General features: G+C 39.0%; 1 protein-coding gene and 1 pseudogene across 3 annotated transcripts; one reads left to right on the top strand and one right to left on the bottom strand.

Moving 5' to 3' along the window:
• Positions 1 to 224: 224 nt before the first annotated feature.
• On the top strand, positions 225 to 13,694 carry suox (sulfite oxidase). 3 transcript variants are annotated; one of them, XM_046875195.1, is made up of 4 exons: positions 225 to 329; positions 6,950 to 7,020; positions 7,297 to 7,477; positions 10,726 to 13,694. In XM_046875195.1, exons 2-4 carry the CDS (start codon positions 6,962 to 6,964, stop codon positions 12,187 to 12,189), a joined length of 1,704 nt encoding a protein of 567 aa, XP_046731151.1. In that variant the 5' UTR covers positions 225 to 329; positions 6,950 to 6,961; the 3' UTR covers positions 12,190 to 13,694. The 3 variants fall into 3 exon arrangements, with proteins under 3 accessions (XP_046731151.1, XP_046731150.1, XP_046731152.1); XM_046875194.1 differs by lacking the exon at positions 225 to 329 and adding an exon at positions 4,153 to 4,817; XM_046875196.1 differs by lacking the exons at positions 225 to 329; positions 6,950 to 7,020; positions 7,297 to 7,477 and adding an exon at positions 8,575 to 8,606.
• A 1,319-nt stretch (positions 13,695 to 15,013) lies between these two features.
• LOC124402282 lies at positions 15,014 to 18,612 on the bottom strand (annotated as a pseudogene).
• Positions 18,613 to 19,141: the final 529 nt, after the last annotated feature.

Genomic DNA, 19,141 nt, shown 5'->3' with positions numbered 1-19,141 from the left:
TGGCATTGAAAAAGAAATGTGCAGAAATAAGAAGATCTTCAGAGATAACCCAAGCATAACCCAAACCACGATCCAACTCGAATCTACCCAACAGTTCACCCCGACATTTTTTTCACGTCTTGTCTGGTTTCCATGGAGACTTTAGACCAATCGTAAGCGAAGCCTCTTGAATGGGTGTGGCCTCGATCAGAAATCGTTTCGCTACGACATCAGATTGTTCAGTGCTGATTGGGTCTCAGGTTGCTGCTCCTCGTCTACGGGGTTCGGGAGCTGAACTGCCGTGTGTGCGATCACTTAGGTTTCAAGAGCACTGGACACATACTTCACTGGTAAGTGACCTTCTTTCTTGGCGTTTCGTTTACATTCAGTATTTTTTAAATAGTTTTAGATTTAATTCAGCTAATATCTGGGGGACACGAAAGCCTGGGTTATGACCCGTACTCCGCTCCAGCGCAGTATCAGAAATACTTTTGCGAATAGTGTGTGTAGTTTCACCGATTTTATTTTTACTTTCTTCCGCTAAAACGATGTCATTGTTCATTTTTTTAAGTTACAAAAAACCCTACATATTAAACTGATGTATTTTCCACGAACACACTGCCTCTGTGTATACCGGCGATACTTTACTATAGTATGCTCCGATAGTACACACTCAAAAACGGCACCCTAGCGTACTAAAGAGTATGCGTAGCGCAGACTCTAGTCTATACCAAGCCGTCTAAGAATGTCAAGGATATTTAGATAATATGTAATTATCTATATATAAATGTACACATCTATACTATATCTATAAAAGACACTACTTTGTCCTTTAGGTTAATTCATGATTTAATATTTTAAACGTAATGCTGAGTAAACAGAGTGTGCACTATGTAGTACGGTAGTAGTAGTACTCTTGTTTAAATGGGCTATTTGTAAATGAGCAAATATTTTCTTATGTACTAGCTTTTACATGTCTGATGATGTTTAAAACATAAGTATGCTCTTAATTTAATTAATTTTTGCACTTAAAAAAAAAATTAAAACCTGGCACAGGGCAGATTTGGTGGCAGATTTGGTGCTTTGAGAGGCAGCTGGGGGAGGATGTGGACTTTGAGTGCAGGATTTAATTGCTTTTAAATCTATAGCATTACAACACTAAAACAAATGTACAAAGTGTCCTTGGGTGGTGTATTAGGACACTGTGTGTGTGTGTGTGTGTGTGTGTGTGTGTGTGTGTGTGTGTGTGTGTGTGTACAGATGAGCGTACACAGATTAGCCATAACATTAAACCCTCAGATAGGCAATGTGAAAACCTTATACAGAGTAATCTTGTATTTGGGGGGAAAAAAAACAGAGCCAAAGAAGCTTAGTTTTTTTTTTTTCCCCCAATTTTGTCTTAAAGACTCTGCCCTTTCTGATATCAGCATTTCTGTGTAGACAGAAGTCTTCTTGAAGTCTGCTTTTCTGCCTTATCATGTGCAAACATTTAGAATGTTTATTACCATGGCTGAAACTTCTATGGTTCATCATAAAATAACTTTCACTCATTTGCATTTAGGAACTGCCACAGATCTCTTTGGCCTTATTTTATTTTTTGTATTTTATCTAAGATACTTGTTTAATACTAGGATTGTTGAGTACTAAACATGCTTGTTTACTATTTTTCTGGACATCAGGCTTTGCTTGTACTCTTGTATTTTGTTCACCGTGGCCTGTATTGCTTTGAATTGCTTAAATTTGACCTTATAAAACACTCCTCATTTGGACGTTTTAGTGAGCCATAGTTTGATATGGACTGATAAGGTTCGCTGTGTCAGGTCAGACCAATTTAACGAGTTCAACACTTTGACTGTAATGCAGCTCTTTTTACGTTGTGTATACTTTAACCCTTTTGTGTATAGTGCCCATTTAAAGCTGATCTATCATCTAATATTTTCACATATAAACATATGAAAAGAAACAAAAAGAAAATAGAAATAGTAGATGATTTTAGACAGATAGTCTTGAATATGACCTAATACAGAAACCAATATTGTTTACATTTTTGTTTTTGTTTTTTTTTAATCAAAAATGAAAAAAATTAATAAAGAAGAATCCTAACAGAAGAATCATCACTTTACATATGACATTTTTCAGTAAATAAAAATTTATTACTTTAGTTTTAATTCCAGTCTTTGGCATTTGCTGGACCACAGAAACAACACAATTAAATTTCTCAAAGTAACCACACCACATTTTTATTTGTATATGCTTTTGGCCTTCCGTAATGTTTGTTTATTAATTAATTTATTTTACTTCCAAAGGTCCAGTGAGGATTATTGCCATTTTGTTTAGAATCAACAAAATAATCTTTAGACCCTGAGGGTTGAAATGTTTTTTTTTTTTTTTACCTATTGCAATTCTACACAGGACCAATCCATTAATTAATCCATTAATCTATTTTTGTAACATTGGCGATATTTCAGCATAGACGAAATACACTATACAGCAAAAGTTTGATGATTGATGAATGTTTATGTACAATGTAGGACATTAAATATCAACCTGTTCCTGTCATATTGGGCAGCAACCTAAAGAAATGTCTTATATACGTAAAAAAATGACTGTAGTAGTTATAATAATATAGGTACTGTACATTGAGAAGTTCTATGTATTTGTTTTATGCCACAGCACTGTTTATCTCTCATTCAGATTTTTAGGAAGGTTCGGACCGCTGTTCCTATAAAGCAAGTAACGGGTTTATAATAATGTATAGTCAAGTCAAGTCAAGAGGCTTTTATTGTCATTTGTACTATACACAGTGGTACACAGTACACAGTAAAAACGAGACAACGTTCCTCCGGAACCCTGGTGCTACACTAAACAACAACAAACAAAACAACATAGAGCTACAACACAAGCTACATAAAGTGCATCAAGTGCAACCTAGTGCAAACAGTGCAGACAGACAGTGCAGACAGACGCCACAAGACAAGACACAAAACCCAATATAGTGCCGACCAGTAAACCTACTGTATACTTGATTATACAGTACTGTACAAGAAAACTGTAAAAACTATACAAACTAAAAACTATACCCCAGAAGTGAGTATAAACAGAACAATGTAGTGCAAAAAATACAGCAGCAGTCAAAGGTGCAAAGAACAGCATGTAAACAGTATAATAACAGTGATAAATGATAAATGTGCAAAAAACAGCAGTTAAGAGTGTGGTACAGTTGAGAATAATAAATAATAAATAAATGAATGGTGGTGGAATGGATTTAGATGAGTGATGAGTGTGTTTACAGTTCGATAACACATTTGAGTGAGTGTGTGTGTGTGTGTGTGTGTGTGTGTGTGTGTGTGTGTGTGTGTGTGTGAGAGTTCTGTTTAATTTCTGTGTGTTGAGTAGCCTGATGGGTTGTGGAAAGAAACTGTTGCATAGTCTTGTTGTGGCGGCCCGAATGCTTCGGAACCGTTTTCCTGATGGTAGGAGGGTGAAGTGTGTGTGTGACAGGTGTGTGTGATCGTCCACAATGCTGTGTGCTTTGCGGATACAGCGTGTAGTGTAAATGTCCATGATAGAGGGGAGAGAGACACCGATGATCTTCTCAGCTGTCCTCACTATCCTCTGTAGGGTCTTGCGATCCGAGACGGTGCAGTTCCCAAACCAGGCAGTGATGCAGCTGCTCAGGATGCTCTCAATGGTCCCTCTTTAAAACGTGGTCAGGATGGGGGGAGTGAGATGAGCTTTCCTCAGCCTTCTCAGGAAGTAGAGACGCTGCTGGGCTTTCTTTGTGATGGAGCTGGTGTTAAGTGACCAGTTGAGGTTGTCTGCCAGATGAACACCAAGGAATTTGGTGCTCTTGACGATCTCCACTGAGGATCCATCAATAATCAGTGGAGATTGGTCGCTCTGTGCTCTCCTGAAGTCCACAACCATCTCTTTGGTTTTGTCAACGTTCAGAGACAGGTTGTTTGACCACACCAGGCAGTTAACCGTTGCGCCTCCTCTCTGTATGCTGACTCGTCGTTCTTGCTGATGAGACCCACCACGGTCGTGTCATCAGCAAATTTGATAATGTGGTTCGAGCTGTGCATTGCTACACAGTCGTGAGTCAGCAAAGTGAACAGCAGTGGGCTGAGCACACAGCCCTGGGAGGCCCTAGTGCTCAGTGTGGTGGTGCTGGAGATGCTGTTCCCGATCCTGACTGACTGAGGTCTCCCAGTCAGGACGTCCAGGATCCAGTTACTCATTGTAATAGGAAAAACTTTCACATCGACTTGTATGATAAAAGACATGCCCTCTGAGTGAGAGGGTTGGCTTTAGTTACACTCTCTCTTGCTCTTTCACTCTCTCTCCCTCTCTCTTTTGTAAATTAGCAACAATAGCCACTTGTAGCTGTGTAAGAAAGGATTCCTATTTAGTTGTATTTCCATGCTTCACCACTAGAGGCAGATATACAGTTTACCATGCAATGACAAGCTACCCGTGACATCACAGTACACCATCCTCCACCAAGAGTATAAAAGGCCAGAACACCGAGCAGCGGTCGTCATTGACCAGTGGCCATTCGACGTCGTGCAACCTGTCACTCAGCACTGATCATTCAGCAGTGGCCCTTCAGTATGCATTCTGCATCATGCAACCCACCGAACAGCAGCTAGCAGAAGACAGCAAGAATCACCTCATATACATCAATTCTATACCCAGTACAGTAGAGTGTTCTAAATCCTGTATCGTGTTTTTACTGACGCGCTGGAGCTAGTACAATCCCCTGATCAGCGCATACCAGATAGTGAGAATCCTTATATGGTCCTTTCGAACCGGATAGGAAAACTTCCCAACAAGCTGTGAGTGTAGAAGGAAGAACATGGTAGTTTTCACATACCTTTGAGTGTTCAGATGTTCTGTAATGTATAAGCAAATGCAGCAAAAAGACACTAGTGGCTGGCTTCACATGTCTCAGAGAATACTCGTTGGTAATTGTTCTATGATAGAAAAAAAGCAATAAATCGGTTGAATGGCAATTGGATTTCAGTATGACCAAATTGTAAGAAAAGGAGGTGCTTTTTGTATGAAGACGTTTATTATAAATCTTTGTAAGGAGTCTTCCGTGTTTTGGTGCTGGATAGGTAAAAAATGTTAGCCGGTTTTTACAACATTGAGCAAATAAAAAAGGCTGAAATCACATTCTTTATTAAACAGTATATGTTAGCATTGATAAATTGCTGAGGAATCATGCTGAGGTTAGTGACCGTATCACACCACCTGTCATTTTATCCTGATGGAAATTTTCCTATAACGGCACCTGTTGTCATGTTTTACCCTTCACATTTTACAGGTCACACAATATCTTATTAAGAATGTTGCCTTTCATACCCGAAGTGTGATATTCTGATGTATATACTTCCAGCAGTGTTAATATGCTCTGTTGAAAACAGAGTAATGATCATTGGGAAAAGTGAACAGCATGTTTAAAATAATTCAATAATTTTTTATTTATATAGCGAATATTGTCACAAAGCAGCTTTACACAGACAACGAGGTCATAAAGAATGAATAAGATTGTTCTTTATAAGTGTAATTTTGTCCCTAATGAGCGAGGCAGTGGGGACTGTGGCAAGAAAAAACTCCCTGAGATGGCATAAGGAAGAAACCTTGAGAGGAACCAGACTCAAGAGGGAACATGTCTGGGTGGCCCCCAGTGTCCATTTATTACAGCTAAACGATGCTGAGGTGTGCAGTGTTGGTCATCAGATGTCGGTGTGGCAGACTATTGACATTAAGTACAGTCCAAATCCGCCGTCAAAGCTCCTGTGTTACTCCGTAATTTCATAGATCCCCAGGCCGTAAATGTGAAACATCCCCAGCTGCACAGAGTGACCTCCAGTTGACGAGAACACCATCCAGAGGCAGGCCTGGATGAAGTGGGCAGATCCGAGGAGAGTAGAGGGGCACTGGTACCTCAGGAACATGTTTAACGAGAGAGAGAGAGAGAGAGAGAGAGAGAGAAGAGAAAGATATGGATTATTGAGTATCTTTATTGTTGTATTGAAGTGCAGTTGGAGACTCCTGCAAAACTGGCTATGGCAGCAAAACTAAAAGGGAGAACCAGAAGGTAACACTGACGTGAGGGATCTCTGGGATAAGAGACAGCCCCCCCACACCAGTCAACCAATCTGCATCCAAATATCCCAGTTCACTGAACACTTTATATCCATGATCCTCCAGTTCTTCTCCTTTACCCTAGGATCTAAACCTACAGATAAAAGGCTTGACTAAATAAATGTTTTTAACCTCGACTTGAACACTGAGACTGTGTCTGTGTCCCAAACACTAATTGGAATGTTGTTCTATAACTGTGGCGCTTTGAAAGAGAAATATCTGCCCCAAGATGTTGTCCTCATTTGAGGTACCAACAAATAGCCTGCACCTTTTGATCTAAGTAGGCATGATGGATCATAATGATACAGAAGTTCACATAGATTTAATAATTAAACCATGGTGTACTAATGCATAAATGGTTTGTACAGGCAAGATTCAAGAAGATCATTGAAAGCTCCTAAAGTCCTTAGACAGATTTTATTTTTTTTGATGATCAGCCATCATCATCTACTTAATACTTTTTCACAGTTTGCATAGGCATTAGTAATCATATAAATGTAAAGTAACCGTCTGATCCTGCAGAGATTTCGTATCTTCTCGCTATATCTTTCAGCCCTGTTGAAAATGAAGTTTTTGCTTTGGCTGCATTAAAACTATGCATGATTAATGTTGTATGTATGTTTCCAAAATATGTGCTGGCAACAAGCATGCAACTATGCTAATAGATGATTGCAAGTCATTTTGCACTTAGTGTATAGTCGTACACAGTATAGGTCAGACTGTATATGCTGTATACAACGCTGGATGTCTCTGCAATGTGTTGTTTAAATACAGAAATATTAAGGCATTTGGAAAACTGTCTCTCTTTTTTTTTCAGCTCACCAGTGCAATGCATCACCTCAGACACTGCAAAGGTTTTGCCCATGTTTTATTTCCCATCGGTCCAAGGTATGCCTATGTATATGTACTGCAATTAAACTATCCAGCCTCTGGTCATTGGCATGGTTATGCAAGAAATCACTTTTTTCCGTTGGCATGGCTTAGTTACTCAGTTACCTGGGTTTACGATTGTTTAGAGTTCCAGGAGTCTTTACTGATTACGTTTTTTGGTTTTCTGCAGGTTTGTGCAATAAAAAATGACTATGCTTAAATTATGGGGAATGCTTAATGCTCCATATACACTCTTTGTTTTATTAAAAAGGCCACATACTTCTGTTTCTGCAGGCAGCTGAAGAGCTTCATCCCTGCTGTATCTGTTTGGTCACAATGTCTCGCTCTACATTCAGCGAGCAGTAACCAACACCAGAACTACTCCAGATTCAAAGGATCGAGGATCAGATATGCATTAACTGGCCTGGTCGCTGGAACTGGAGCAGTACTAGCTTATGGACTTGTTCACAATAAGGTAAAGCAGACTTAAAAGCAGTATTGACTACAAGACTGAAATACATGTGAAATATATAAAATACAATTCTTAAAGGTAGTAAAAATGCTTAGCAATATATTGCAAAGAAGCTTGATGCTTCCGTGACTATAAATCCTTTAGGAAAGTTATAGATAATTCCTCTGGTACTTCACTAATAAGACACAGCCTCATGTATACAGAAAAAGTCCACTACAATTCTAATAAGGAACCAGCTGATAAGGAAAAAATAGTTGGCACGTTGTGTAAAATGTAAATAAAAGAATGACAATTAACCTAATTAGTGACAAAATGTTCCTCCAGCTGTTTCTTTTTTAGTAACGCTTACCATTTCAGCTTTTTCTTGCCCCTGTCCCAACTTGACATGTTGCAGCTATTAAATTAAAAATTGTCCTACTGTAAATAATATATGGGTTTACTAGATTTACAAGTAATATTTTTTACTTACATTTTACATTAACTTTTTTTCTAATTATTAATGTTGTATTATTCGTTCATCTACAGTAAGCAAGTTGTCTTGGTGGGGGGCCATGTTCTGGATTAATTGCAGGGCACCATACACACACACACACACACACTCTCACCCCTGGGCACAATTTCTATCTGTCTAGCAGCAAGGTAAAGAGTTGGAGGGGAGCCAGAAAATTTTTCTTTGCGAGAAATAAAGTCGGATCTGCAAGGGAAAAAAAAGTCCAAAATGGGCAAACCTTTTTTATGTGGTGGAGACGTTTCCAAAATTCCATATGAATCTTCTCCTCTGGCCTCGCTGTTTTCTCCCTGTATTTTTTCATTCCATGTGTAGTTAATTCGACTAAATAAAGATTAGCTAAAAGCTAAAAAAAAAAACGGCTGCAAATTTTACTAATACAGGGGAATAGAGTATGTGTACATTCTGTCTGTGTTGTTTTTTTTTTTTTGTATTTGAATTACTCGAGTTAATCAAGGAATCGTTTCAGTTGGTTTAAAAGAGGCAGATGTAGAGGACAGAGGGGGTATGGAGACGGATGATCCGCTGTGGCGACCCCTAATGGGAGAAGCCGAAAGAAGAAGAATCGTTTCAGCCCTTGAATGAACAATTGGTGCCACCCAGATGAGTCCGGTTCCTGTCAAGGTTTCTTCCTCATACCATCTCAGGGAGTGCTTGCTCATTAGGGATAAACTTATAAGGAACTAACTGATAAGTAATAAACCTAAACATTCAAACTTTATAACCTTTTTATCTCTGCTTTGGATTAATGTTTAATGTCCAAATGAAATGGAATTGAATTGAATAGTAAAATAGATGAGTAGTCCTGAGATTCAAACCCAAAACACTAAACAGGAGTTTAACAGGAGTTTTTTTGCACTCGAATGCTGAACCCTAGGTACTGTTTTTGTGCAGAAATAAATGTTATTTGCCCGATTGTGCTGCTGGTTCTCATTCCAGTGCTACTTAACCTAAAGGCAAATAGTTCTTCATTTGTTTCCGATGTGAAAGTGTCTAATGTGAAAGGTATGGCAGGGTGTGGGGCCAATACACTCCTCAAGATATTGTTCTATAAATTCTGCACATGGTGTGTTCAAAAAAAACTTTCAGAGACTTGGTTTCAATGTATATGAAATATGTGATATTACAAGAGTTAAATTCAGCCTGAAATTGATTCTTTTTTCTTTTCTTTTCTTTTTTTATAAACTTTGTGGTGATGTGTATAATTTTATTCTATTCTCAAGTATCAATTGCTATAACATTTTCTTTTGTAATAAATCTGCCATCACTATAATAAGAATACAGCTTGTACTGAATATACTGTGAAAATGACTGTCCATAATACAAATTTTATCCAAACAGGTTCAAGATCACAGCGATGGTCCCCTGGTGGTCTAGTGGTTAAGATGCAGCGCTCTCACTGCTGCGACCCGGGTTCGATTCCCGGTCAGGGAACCATCCCCAGCCGCTCTTAGTGCCGGTCCCAAGCCCGGATAAATTGGGGAGGGTTGCATTAGGAAGGGCATCCAGCGTAAAACATGTGCCAAATCAAACGTGCAGAGGATCCGCTGTGGCGACCCCTAACGGGAGAAGCCGAAAGAAAGTTTAGGTTCAAGATCACAGCAATTCCTAAATAGCTTTCTTTCTGTTTAAAGTCCTAATTCTAATAGTAATCCATTCACACAAATAAAGTAACTAGAAGACGCAGACTTGGCGTCAAAGGCGTTCTGTCGACACCATCGGCATTGAATTCTATTTGTTTAAGTAACGCATGAATAAATCATTTTTGCTTGTATGTGTTGCTTGGCCTTGATAAGGACACCGGTAGCCGTAAATCTAAATCCTGTTCATAATAGATATGCATATTTGAATAGTTTCTGATAACAGGTCACAAGACCTTGTATATGATAAATCCCTTTGACATAAAATACAAACAAAAAGATGGTATTCAGGCTTCTGAAATCCAGAGATGATTTAAATACAGATTCGTGTTTTCTTTATTAAGACTTGATTGGAAATTTATACAGATGAGATTTCTAGTTTAATGTTTTTATATAGGTTTACTGAAATCATTAATAAGGCAGAAATATAATAAGCCCCAGTGACTTTATGCACAACCTCTTTGTTGCTAAATCATTATAGAGAACACTTGAAATGCTACTGTACTATAAAAAAGTGTAAACAAAAAATAATGAACCATGAGGACTTGATGATATATTAATCTATTTATGAAAACAAAATATTAGAATAGTGAAAAGTTTATTATTTTTCGTATCTTACATTTATTTTTATTTTTATTTTTTGGATGTAAAGATAATTTAATTTTTATCTAATAGACTGTCAAAGTTGTCAGAAAGAAATCTCACTGTCATCAAATTCTTTCTTAATCTTGATATGATTTATAAGCAAATAAAAGGACATTATAAAGATGATAAGAGATTAAAATGCTGTAGTGTATCTGTCTGCCTGCTAAATAAGAACTGAAACAGTGCTTTTGACATGCTTTTTAATCTCTTGATGCATTGAGCGACGTGTCCTTCTGTCAAAGCGGAACTTGGATGTTGCCAAATCCTTTGTCATGGTCTGACAAATTAGGAGTTTTATAAAACCTTGTAGCATATTTTTACACTTCTTGAACTATACAATACTGCAGTAGGATCATAACTAATAAAAGTCTACTGAGACATGTGTACTTTCTGTCAAAGCTGTGACATGATGTCAAATCATTTCTCATTCTGTCTTTGTTTTTAATTCATTTGTCTAGGCCGAGCAGGCGGAGATTCCGGTGACTCAGACCAACTCTCTACCAGTTTACAGCCAAGAAGAAGTTACAAAACATTGTTCCATTGAAAAGGGTGTGTGGGTCACTTACAAAGGAGGGGTTTATGATATCACTGACTTTGTGACTGTCCATCCTGGAGGTGACAAAATCCTTCTAGCCGCAGGAAAAGCTTTAGAACCCTTTTGGGCACTTTATGGCGTTCACGAACAGGAACATGTTCTGGAAATTCTGTCTGAGTATAAAGTTGGCATTCTTCGAGCAGAGGACAGCAAAAAGGACGACATTAAATCTGCAGATCCTTATTCTACTGACCCTACACGTCATCCTGCTCTAATTGTGAATAGTGTGAAACCCTTTAATGCTGAACCACCACCAGCCATTCTTACTGACAATTACATCACCCCTTCTGACATCTTTTTCAAGCGAAACCACCTTCCTGTTCCCCATATAGATCCTAAAACATACAGGCTAGAAATCGAGGGCCTACCTGGTGGTACTGTATCTCTGACTTTGGACGATCTTAAGACTCTTTTTCCTAAACGTACATTAATAGCAACCATCCAATGTGCTGGGAACCGACGTTCAGAGATGAACAAAGTAAAGCAGGTTAAAGGTCTAAACTGGGGAATTGCAGCAATCAGTAATGCTAAATGGTCAGGTGCATATCTAAGAGATGTTCTATACCATTATGGCTTTAGTCCAGAGGTGGCAGCTAAAGCACGGCATGTGCAGTTTGAAGGTTTAGATGTGGATGTCACTGGTACACCATATGGAGCATCAATCCCAATAAACAAGGCTATGAGTGAAGAGGGTGATGTCCTGTTAGCATACAAAATGAATGGAGAGGATCTTCCCGCAGATCATGGTTTCCCTGTTCGGGCCATTGTTCCTGGAGTTGTTGGAGCCAGAAACATCAAATGGCTTGGCAAAATAGTCATTAGTGAAGAGGAAAGCCAGAGTCACTGGCAGCAGAATGATTATAAAGGCTTTTCACCAGGCACTGATTGGGACACAGTGGATTTTAAATCAGCTCCTGCTATCCAGGAACTTCCTGTACAGTCAGCCATCACAAATCTGGCAGATGGATCCTCAATAGACAGAGACATGGATAAAGTGACAGTTAAAGGATACGCCTGGAGCGGTGGAGGAAGGGAGGTGGTGAGGGTCGACGTGTCATTGGATGGAGGAAAAACATGGCATGTGGCCAAACTTCAGAGCAGTGAGGAAATAGAATCTTCTGCACCTTCTCCTCCACCTGGTCGAGCTTGGGCCTGGAAACTTTGGGAAATAGAAATTCCATTACCAGAAGGTGCTCAGGAGCTCGAGGTTGTTTGCAAAGCGGTTGATAGTAGTTACAATACCCAGCCCGACTCTGTGGCACCTATTTGGAACTTGAGAGGAGTTCTTACCAACGCTTGGCATCAAGTCAGAGTGAAAGTAAAATGAGGATTTGAATGGAAACCCAGAGAAGTGAAACGTTAATCCGGAAAACTAATGTTCCATCATGGCAGCCTAAAGTTTGGATTCAGTCTACAGTATTAGCATTGTTCAATGGCCACAACACTGGTTCAGATTGAGGTTTTGAGTTTACAACTTTGCATTCGCAACAACTAAAAACTAGGTATTTGTTTTACCTCCTGTCCCTTTTTTCAGCTTCTCTTTCTTAGTCATATGTGTTTGTACAAATGGGAATTTTGCACCCAAGATTGAATTTTTATTCAGTGCAAGCAGGCTAGATTTGCTTAGGAAGAATAAAAAGTGAACAATTATGGTCATGGGCAAGTGACAGGATCGTTCTAGGTTCGGGTTCTGACACTGCCAACAGCTGCTGTTGGGCCTTTTAACTAAATCCTTCTGAGTTATAGTTAAATGGCATTCAGCTTTACTTCTAAATCATTTTCCGAATAACATACATAGTTAGGTAAATTTGGACATTTTTGCCGAATAAGATAATTGATATATTTTTTAGTCCATATCTTTGTTGTAAAAGTTGAATACAATTAGAAACTGCATAAAAATATGCATCTTTTCTCTTTATAGATTGGTACACTTCACACATTTTCCCTATAGAGCATATGCTTTATAGCTAAAAATGTGGATACCTGACCATCACACATATATGTTAGCCATAAGTTCTAAAATCTTTTACCATAGTAAAATCCCATGTTGTATATTAGGATTTCTAAAGGTCCAAACCTGTTACGGCGTGACAGTATCCCTAGGCGAGGTCCATAAAGACATGGTTTGTCATGGTTGAAGTGAGTGAACTAGTGAGCCCTGACCTGAAACCTCAAAGAGTGGAGAACATTTTAACAGCAAAAGAGAAACTGAACGTGGAACTGGATATACAAGCATGCACGTGGGTAAAATGGTCGTGTCTACAAATCAGCCCAAAAATATCAAATGTTTGGGTTGATCATAAAAACCAAATGTAAATTTTAATTATTGATTAGGTTTTTGTGTCATCTGTGCCAGCACTCGCCATTATTGTTCAAACATTAGACCACTTGAATTCCGAATGGGGTTTTCTTCCTCGGCGTACGAAGTGCCAGGATGATTACTTGTCGAGGTCACATTTGAAAATGGAAACATTTCTAGTTGCTTTCTATCATCACAGATAGCTCGAGAAACAACCTCACTTATGTTTATAGTAAAAAAGTAGCTATTTAGTTAACGCTTGTCATTTGCTGATGACTAAGTGAAGAACATTCTCTGAATATTTTTACCACTAATGCAAGAAATCTCATGCTGTACATCTGTTTGTCTGCCTGCTACTTTGTTTTTATTAATTGATGTCACTATGTTGATTTAGTGTATTATATACAATACTGTGCAAATTATTAAGGAACACTATAAAGGTTAGAAGCACTATTTCAATTTTTTTAAATCATACAGTACATTACACTTCATGCACAGAAAAATAAAGAGCAGCACTGAACCAAACGAAATCACTTTTCTGTGTGACAACCTTTTTTTGTGTCCTTTTTTTTTCTCGTGTCAACGTCTTTATAAAGCTTTTAAGATCTTTTTATATAGTCTCCGACTGTCACACATGCTTCTGCGGGGTATTTTCAGAAAATTCCACCTTTTTTTTTTCTTCGTAACATTTCATTTTGAGCGGAAAATGTATTTATGAAAAAAGTTTTTTTTTTTTTTTTTTTTAATGGACTAAATAAGGCAATCACAAAATATTAAAATAAACATCTATGCTACAGGATATGTGAGCCGTTAACTCTTCACAACTGGATACCTATTTGCATTTCTTCGTCCTACAAGGCTCAGTAATAGACAGGTCTTCACTTTTTCACTTACTAAATGTATACTTTTTTTGCAATAAAAGTAGCAGTATTTCAGGCAAATAAATTGTGATGATTTGAGTTTTATAAGGCACATTTATAGAGTACCTTAGCATTGTTAAATTCTCCTTTTCTGACAGGACAGAAAATACATTATCATTTCTACAGGAGAGGCTCATTCAGTGGGAATGTCAAATAAATCAATTTTAAAATGTTATTTAATTAAAAAAAAAAAAAAAAAAGCTTTTATTTTGGGAAATTGTCTATAAGGAGGTGTTTATTCAACATTTATATGAGTAACAAAACATATAAAAATTTGAATTGTAATTGCAAATCTATGTGGTATAAAATCACTTTCTGCAGTGCCCTTATAATCAAATAAAGCACTTTATGTTGGGCTAAATCACACCACCGCATCACAGATTCCTTTTCTGTAATGGGCACAACCTCATATTTCCTTCCACACGTCACATCATTGACAAATTTTATTGATTTTAAAAATAATCTGTTATTAAAAACTTTTTTTAGGGAACCTTTCAGGTAAATTCCTGAATAAAACACCAAAACAATACCTTCACCAATTATACCTTTTCCTTATACTGTTATACCTATATTTGAATAAGTAATATATTTATTATGGTTAAAAGGTTGCTGCTCAAGACTGTGGGCTTTGGGGAGGAAACCAGAGAACCTTGAATAAAATATTACATAATTTAAAATGTGTACCTTATAGGTGACGTTCGAAGAGTAATAATTTTTTTGTTAATGAACAAATATTATTGTCCTTTATTTTTAAATACAAATTAATATTTGTATTACATTTCTTTAGGTTTAGTAATATTATTACTATTATACACATATTACTATACACATGTATGCAGAGATTTTGTGTTAATCTGCCTTGTTGAGATTAACAGATATTTGCATTTGGTGCTGGTTTGGACCACATACAGACAAAACAGACATTACACACCTGAAGCTTAACTCAAAAATTTATTGCGCATCACAGTCAGAAGAAAATGGAATGTGTGGGACAGTAAGAATGGAGGGACAGTACCATTAAGCACTGCACCAGTTTTTTTTAAAACTTAGACAAACCAATAAAAAGAAGAAAGCAAGATGATGCTCCCTAGGCTAGTGTAACTTCAAAATCTATGATGAGATGTGCATACTAGAGATTCGGGTGTGAGAAATATGCTTAATATTCCTCTCCCTCTTCCTCTCCTTCTCCTTCAACGGAATCAACACCAACTTCCTCGTAATCTTTCTCCAGAGCAGCCATGTCCTCTCTGGCCTCGGAGAACTCGCCCTCCTCCATGCCCTCTCCTACATACCAGTGCACGAAGGCACGCTTAGCATACATCAGGTCAAATTTGTGATCAAGCCTGGCCCAAGCCTCTGCAATAGCTGTGGTGTTGCTAAGCATGCACACAGCCCTCTGGACCTTGGCGAGATCTCCGCCAGGAACCACTGTTGGTGGCTGGTAGTTGATGCCAACTTTAAAGCCAGTTGGGCACCAGTCCACAAACTGGATGGTGCGCTTGGTCTTAATGGTTGCAATGGCAGCGTTGACGTCTTTAGGTACAACGTCACCACGGTACAGCAAGCAGCAGGCCATGTATTTGCCATGACGTGGATCACATTTGACCATCTGATTGGCTGGCTCAAAGCAAGCGTTAGTGATTTCAGCCACTGAAAGCTGCTCATGGTAAGCTTTCTCAGCTGAGATCACTGGGGCATAGGTGGCCAGAGGAAGTGGATACGGGGTAGGGCACCAAGTTGGTCTGGAACTCTGTCAGATCAACGTTCAGGGCACCATCGAATCGGAGGGAGGCAGTGATTGAGGACACAATCTGACTGATCAGCCTGTTAAGGTTTGTGTAGGTGGGACGCTCAATGTCGAGGTTTCTACGACAGATGTCATAGATGGCCTCATTATCCACCATGAAAGCACAGTCAGAGTGCTCGAGTGGTGTGAGTGGTCAGGATGGAGTTGTAAGGCTCGACCACAGCGGTGGACACTTGTGGAGCTGGGTAGATGGAGAACTCCAGCTTGGATTTTTTGCCATAGTCAACAGACAGACGCTCCATCAGCAAGGAGGTAAAACCAGAGCCAGTTCCACCTCCAAAGCTGTGGAAGACCAGGAAGCCCTGCAGTCCAGTGCACTGGTCAGCCTGTGGTGAAGAAACAATAAAACGATGGTTAAATTGAGTAACATGATGTAGGTTTGAAAAAAAAACAACAACTGTTAAAAGTTCCAGCTTCTCACCAGCTTATGGATTCTGTCAAGCACCAGGTCGATGATCTCCTTGCCAATTGTGTAATGACCACGTGCATAGTTGTTGGCTGCATCCTCCTTTCCGGTGATCAGTTGCTCAGGGTGGAAAAGCTGGCGGTAAGTGCCAGTGCGAACCTCATCTGAGGAACAAGATAAAAATGATGATGAAGCAGCAACTTACAAATTTATTTCTCAACTGAAGGACTAAAAAGGAATGGAATCGCAAACCATTGCTTACCGATCACAGTGGGCTCCAGATCCACAAACACTGCCCTGGGTACGTGCTTGCCAGCTCCTGTCTCACTAAAGAAGGTGTTGAAGGAATCGTCACCTCCACCGATGGTCTTGTCACTAGGCATCTGTCCATCAGGCTGAATACCGTGCTCAAGGCAGTACAACTCCCAGCAGGCATTTCCAATCTGGACACCAGCCTGGCCAACGTGGATGGAGATACACTCACGCTGCAAATAGAGAAAAAAATTATTACTATTGGAGTAAAGGCAAATACATTCAACCACGTATTAAGAAAAGAGTCAACATGAGCAATGCTCTTAAGACACGCCACACCTTAAAAACTGGCAAATGAATTGGTAAAAAAGGACAACGCATGCCCACACCCTTTTTATTCTATGCATGCGGTAATTCAGAAATAAGTCTGTTGCGCATTTTAAAATGTATTTTACATGATATTATATGATTTTGTCAGAATACATTTATTATAAAAGTTCATTATGATTAATGTCGAAACCATTTGTGTTCTTTTTATATTGTGATAATCATATTGTTCAGCACAGAGCCCCAGAGACACTCTTAAGTATCAAAGATTTTTATATATATATATATATATATATATATATATATATATATATATATATATAGTAAACACCTTTTTACTAAATGCACAAATGCAATCTGGAAACTGAAGCAGCACCAGAGTGTGATGGTGATGCAGTTACACGAGAAATGGGTCTAAGCTCGAGAAAGGCAGGCGTGGGTCCCTCAATATGCCGCAGAGGGCTGGTCTAGCCTAGATCACGCCACTCATCCCCCCTCCCTCCCTCTTTTTCCACAATCTGCTCTCTCCTTTTTATCTTCTCCTCCCCCAGCCTCTCCATCTTTGACTCCACCCGGCTGTGACTGTGGGATTTGCATTTCCTTGCAGAATCCTGTCGTTGCCTGGCAACAGGACTTCATATTCAAATGAACAGATCAGTGTCCATGTCTAAATATGTAAAATCTCACATCCCAGTAGAATTTGTTTCGAGGATAAAACACAATGCATGAATCCCCAAAAGACAAGGACTCCCACTATATGCCATCTGTTTAATCACAGAGAGCCTCTGTCTTTCTTACCCCTAAGACCCCTTTATATGCTCAGCGGGGTGACAGGGCGATCACCGCCACTCTTATAAGCACAAAGGCTGATCAGATTTACATGCAAATCTCCTGACAGAGGAACCAGGAACACCACCATTATGGTCTTTGCACAACAATCGGCCAGTGTTCTTCACACCAATCAAATGTAGATTGGAGTTAGTATAAAATCTCCAGCCGTTTCACAGTCAAATACTGTGCCCCCTCCTGCCCCCCTTTAGCAAACCCTGTTCTATTTCTCGTGAATACTCGTATGTTTATGTAAAACCAATGCTCTTTGGCAGTCCCGTGTCCAGAGCGGCTTCATGTGGACGGCTGCAGCCAAGACCGGAGAGACAAAGGCGCGAAGCGCGCGCCGATTCGAGACCAGGATTTCGCCCACGTCAGCGCGGAGACGGCAGGAAAGAAAATGGTTGTAAATCCGATTACACCAGTCGGATAATCGTTTACTTAATGCGAACGTTAAGTCAATATATCACATTTTGCTCCTATTAGTAGTTTTACACTTTCCTCTTTGGAAGCCTCTAACCGTTATAGCCGACTGGTTCCCGCGCCCGCCAAGCCCTCGAGGAGCATCAGCACCAGCTCTGTCTATATTCCATTTTCTTTTTACAATTACAACAAAAACAAACATCTTCCACATAACGCGCACAACTTTTCAAAAATACGTTCATTATCTTCCGTTTTTATGGCGAATACAGAAGCTTTTGCCTAATTCACGTAACCTGTTCAAAACATAAATAACAACCGACCGTAAATTAAATTGTAATTGTGTTACACATATTCTGTGAGATCACTTACCATTTTGATAAGTTTGACAAGGGTTCGTCAGGGAGGTTCGTTACCGTTACCGACCTTCAAGAGTCGAGATAGTAACCGCGGTAAGAGTCCGGAGTGCGCCCCCTTTAATAATAGTCTATGACGCTAAAGGGGAGGAGCTTATGCAAAAGTCACCGTGCACGGGTTGCCAGATTGTAACGTTCACAATCCGCTCTTTGTCTGCAATTCGTCCGGTTTTTAAATGCGGCCCTTGGTAGTGATCTTAAACGATACATAATGTAATATGCTTAATACAGACTGATTTTATTGGCACTGTAACCAAAGACTGTGGGAAAATGTGGGATAATTTGCTTATTAAATTGTAATACTTGATTCACTGAAAAGGACGGCACAGGATACCTCAAAACGTACAGAACAAGTCCAAATACAATAGTGTCTATGGTGGCACAAAAAAAACCCTTGTTATCTTATGGTCACTTTGAAAAATGCTTCTGATTACGCAAGCTCTAATTTCAGTCTGAATAGAAGTCATTTTCTTTAATCAGTGATCTTAGAGTATATAAACTGACATGTATATCAAATTAGCGCAAGGTCTTTTATAGAATTCAGCCAAAGTTTTGTTGAGTCTTTCTTGTACATTTTGATACGTATTAATATCTCTGCAATCAT

Source organism: Silurus meridionalis, chromosome 19 (assembly GCF_014805685.1).
Source record: "Silurus meridionalis isolate SWU-2019-XX chromosome 19, ASM1480568v1, whole genome shotgun sequence".
In the NCBI taxonomy this organism is placed as follows: domain Eukaryota; kingdom Metazoa; phylum Chordata; class Actinopteri; order Siluriformes; family Siluridae; genus Silurus; species Silurus meridionalis.
Note: the sequence above shows the minus strand (reverse complement) of the source record. Positions and strands in the feature narration are given on the sequence as shown.

What these genes read in the sequence shown, in the direction of transcription:
- suox (XM_046875195.1), top strand. Translation starts at nt 6,962, where the DNA reads ATGCATCACCTCAGACACTGCAAAGGTTTTGCCCATGTTTTATTTCCC. An exon ending in TTATTTCCCATCGGTCCAAG is followed by an intron (nt 7,021 to 7,296) that starts GTATGCCTATGT and finishes CTGTTTCTGCAG; the next exon opens with GCAGCTGAAGAGCTTCATCC. An exon ending in ATGGACTTGTTCACAATAAG is followed by an intron (nt 7,478 to 10,725) that starts GTAAAGCAGACT and finishes TCATTTGTCTAG; the next exon opens with GCCGAGCAGGCGGAGATTCC.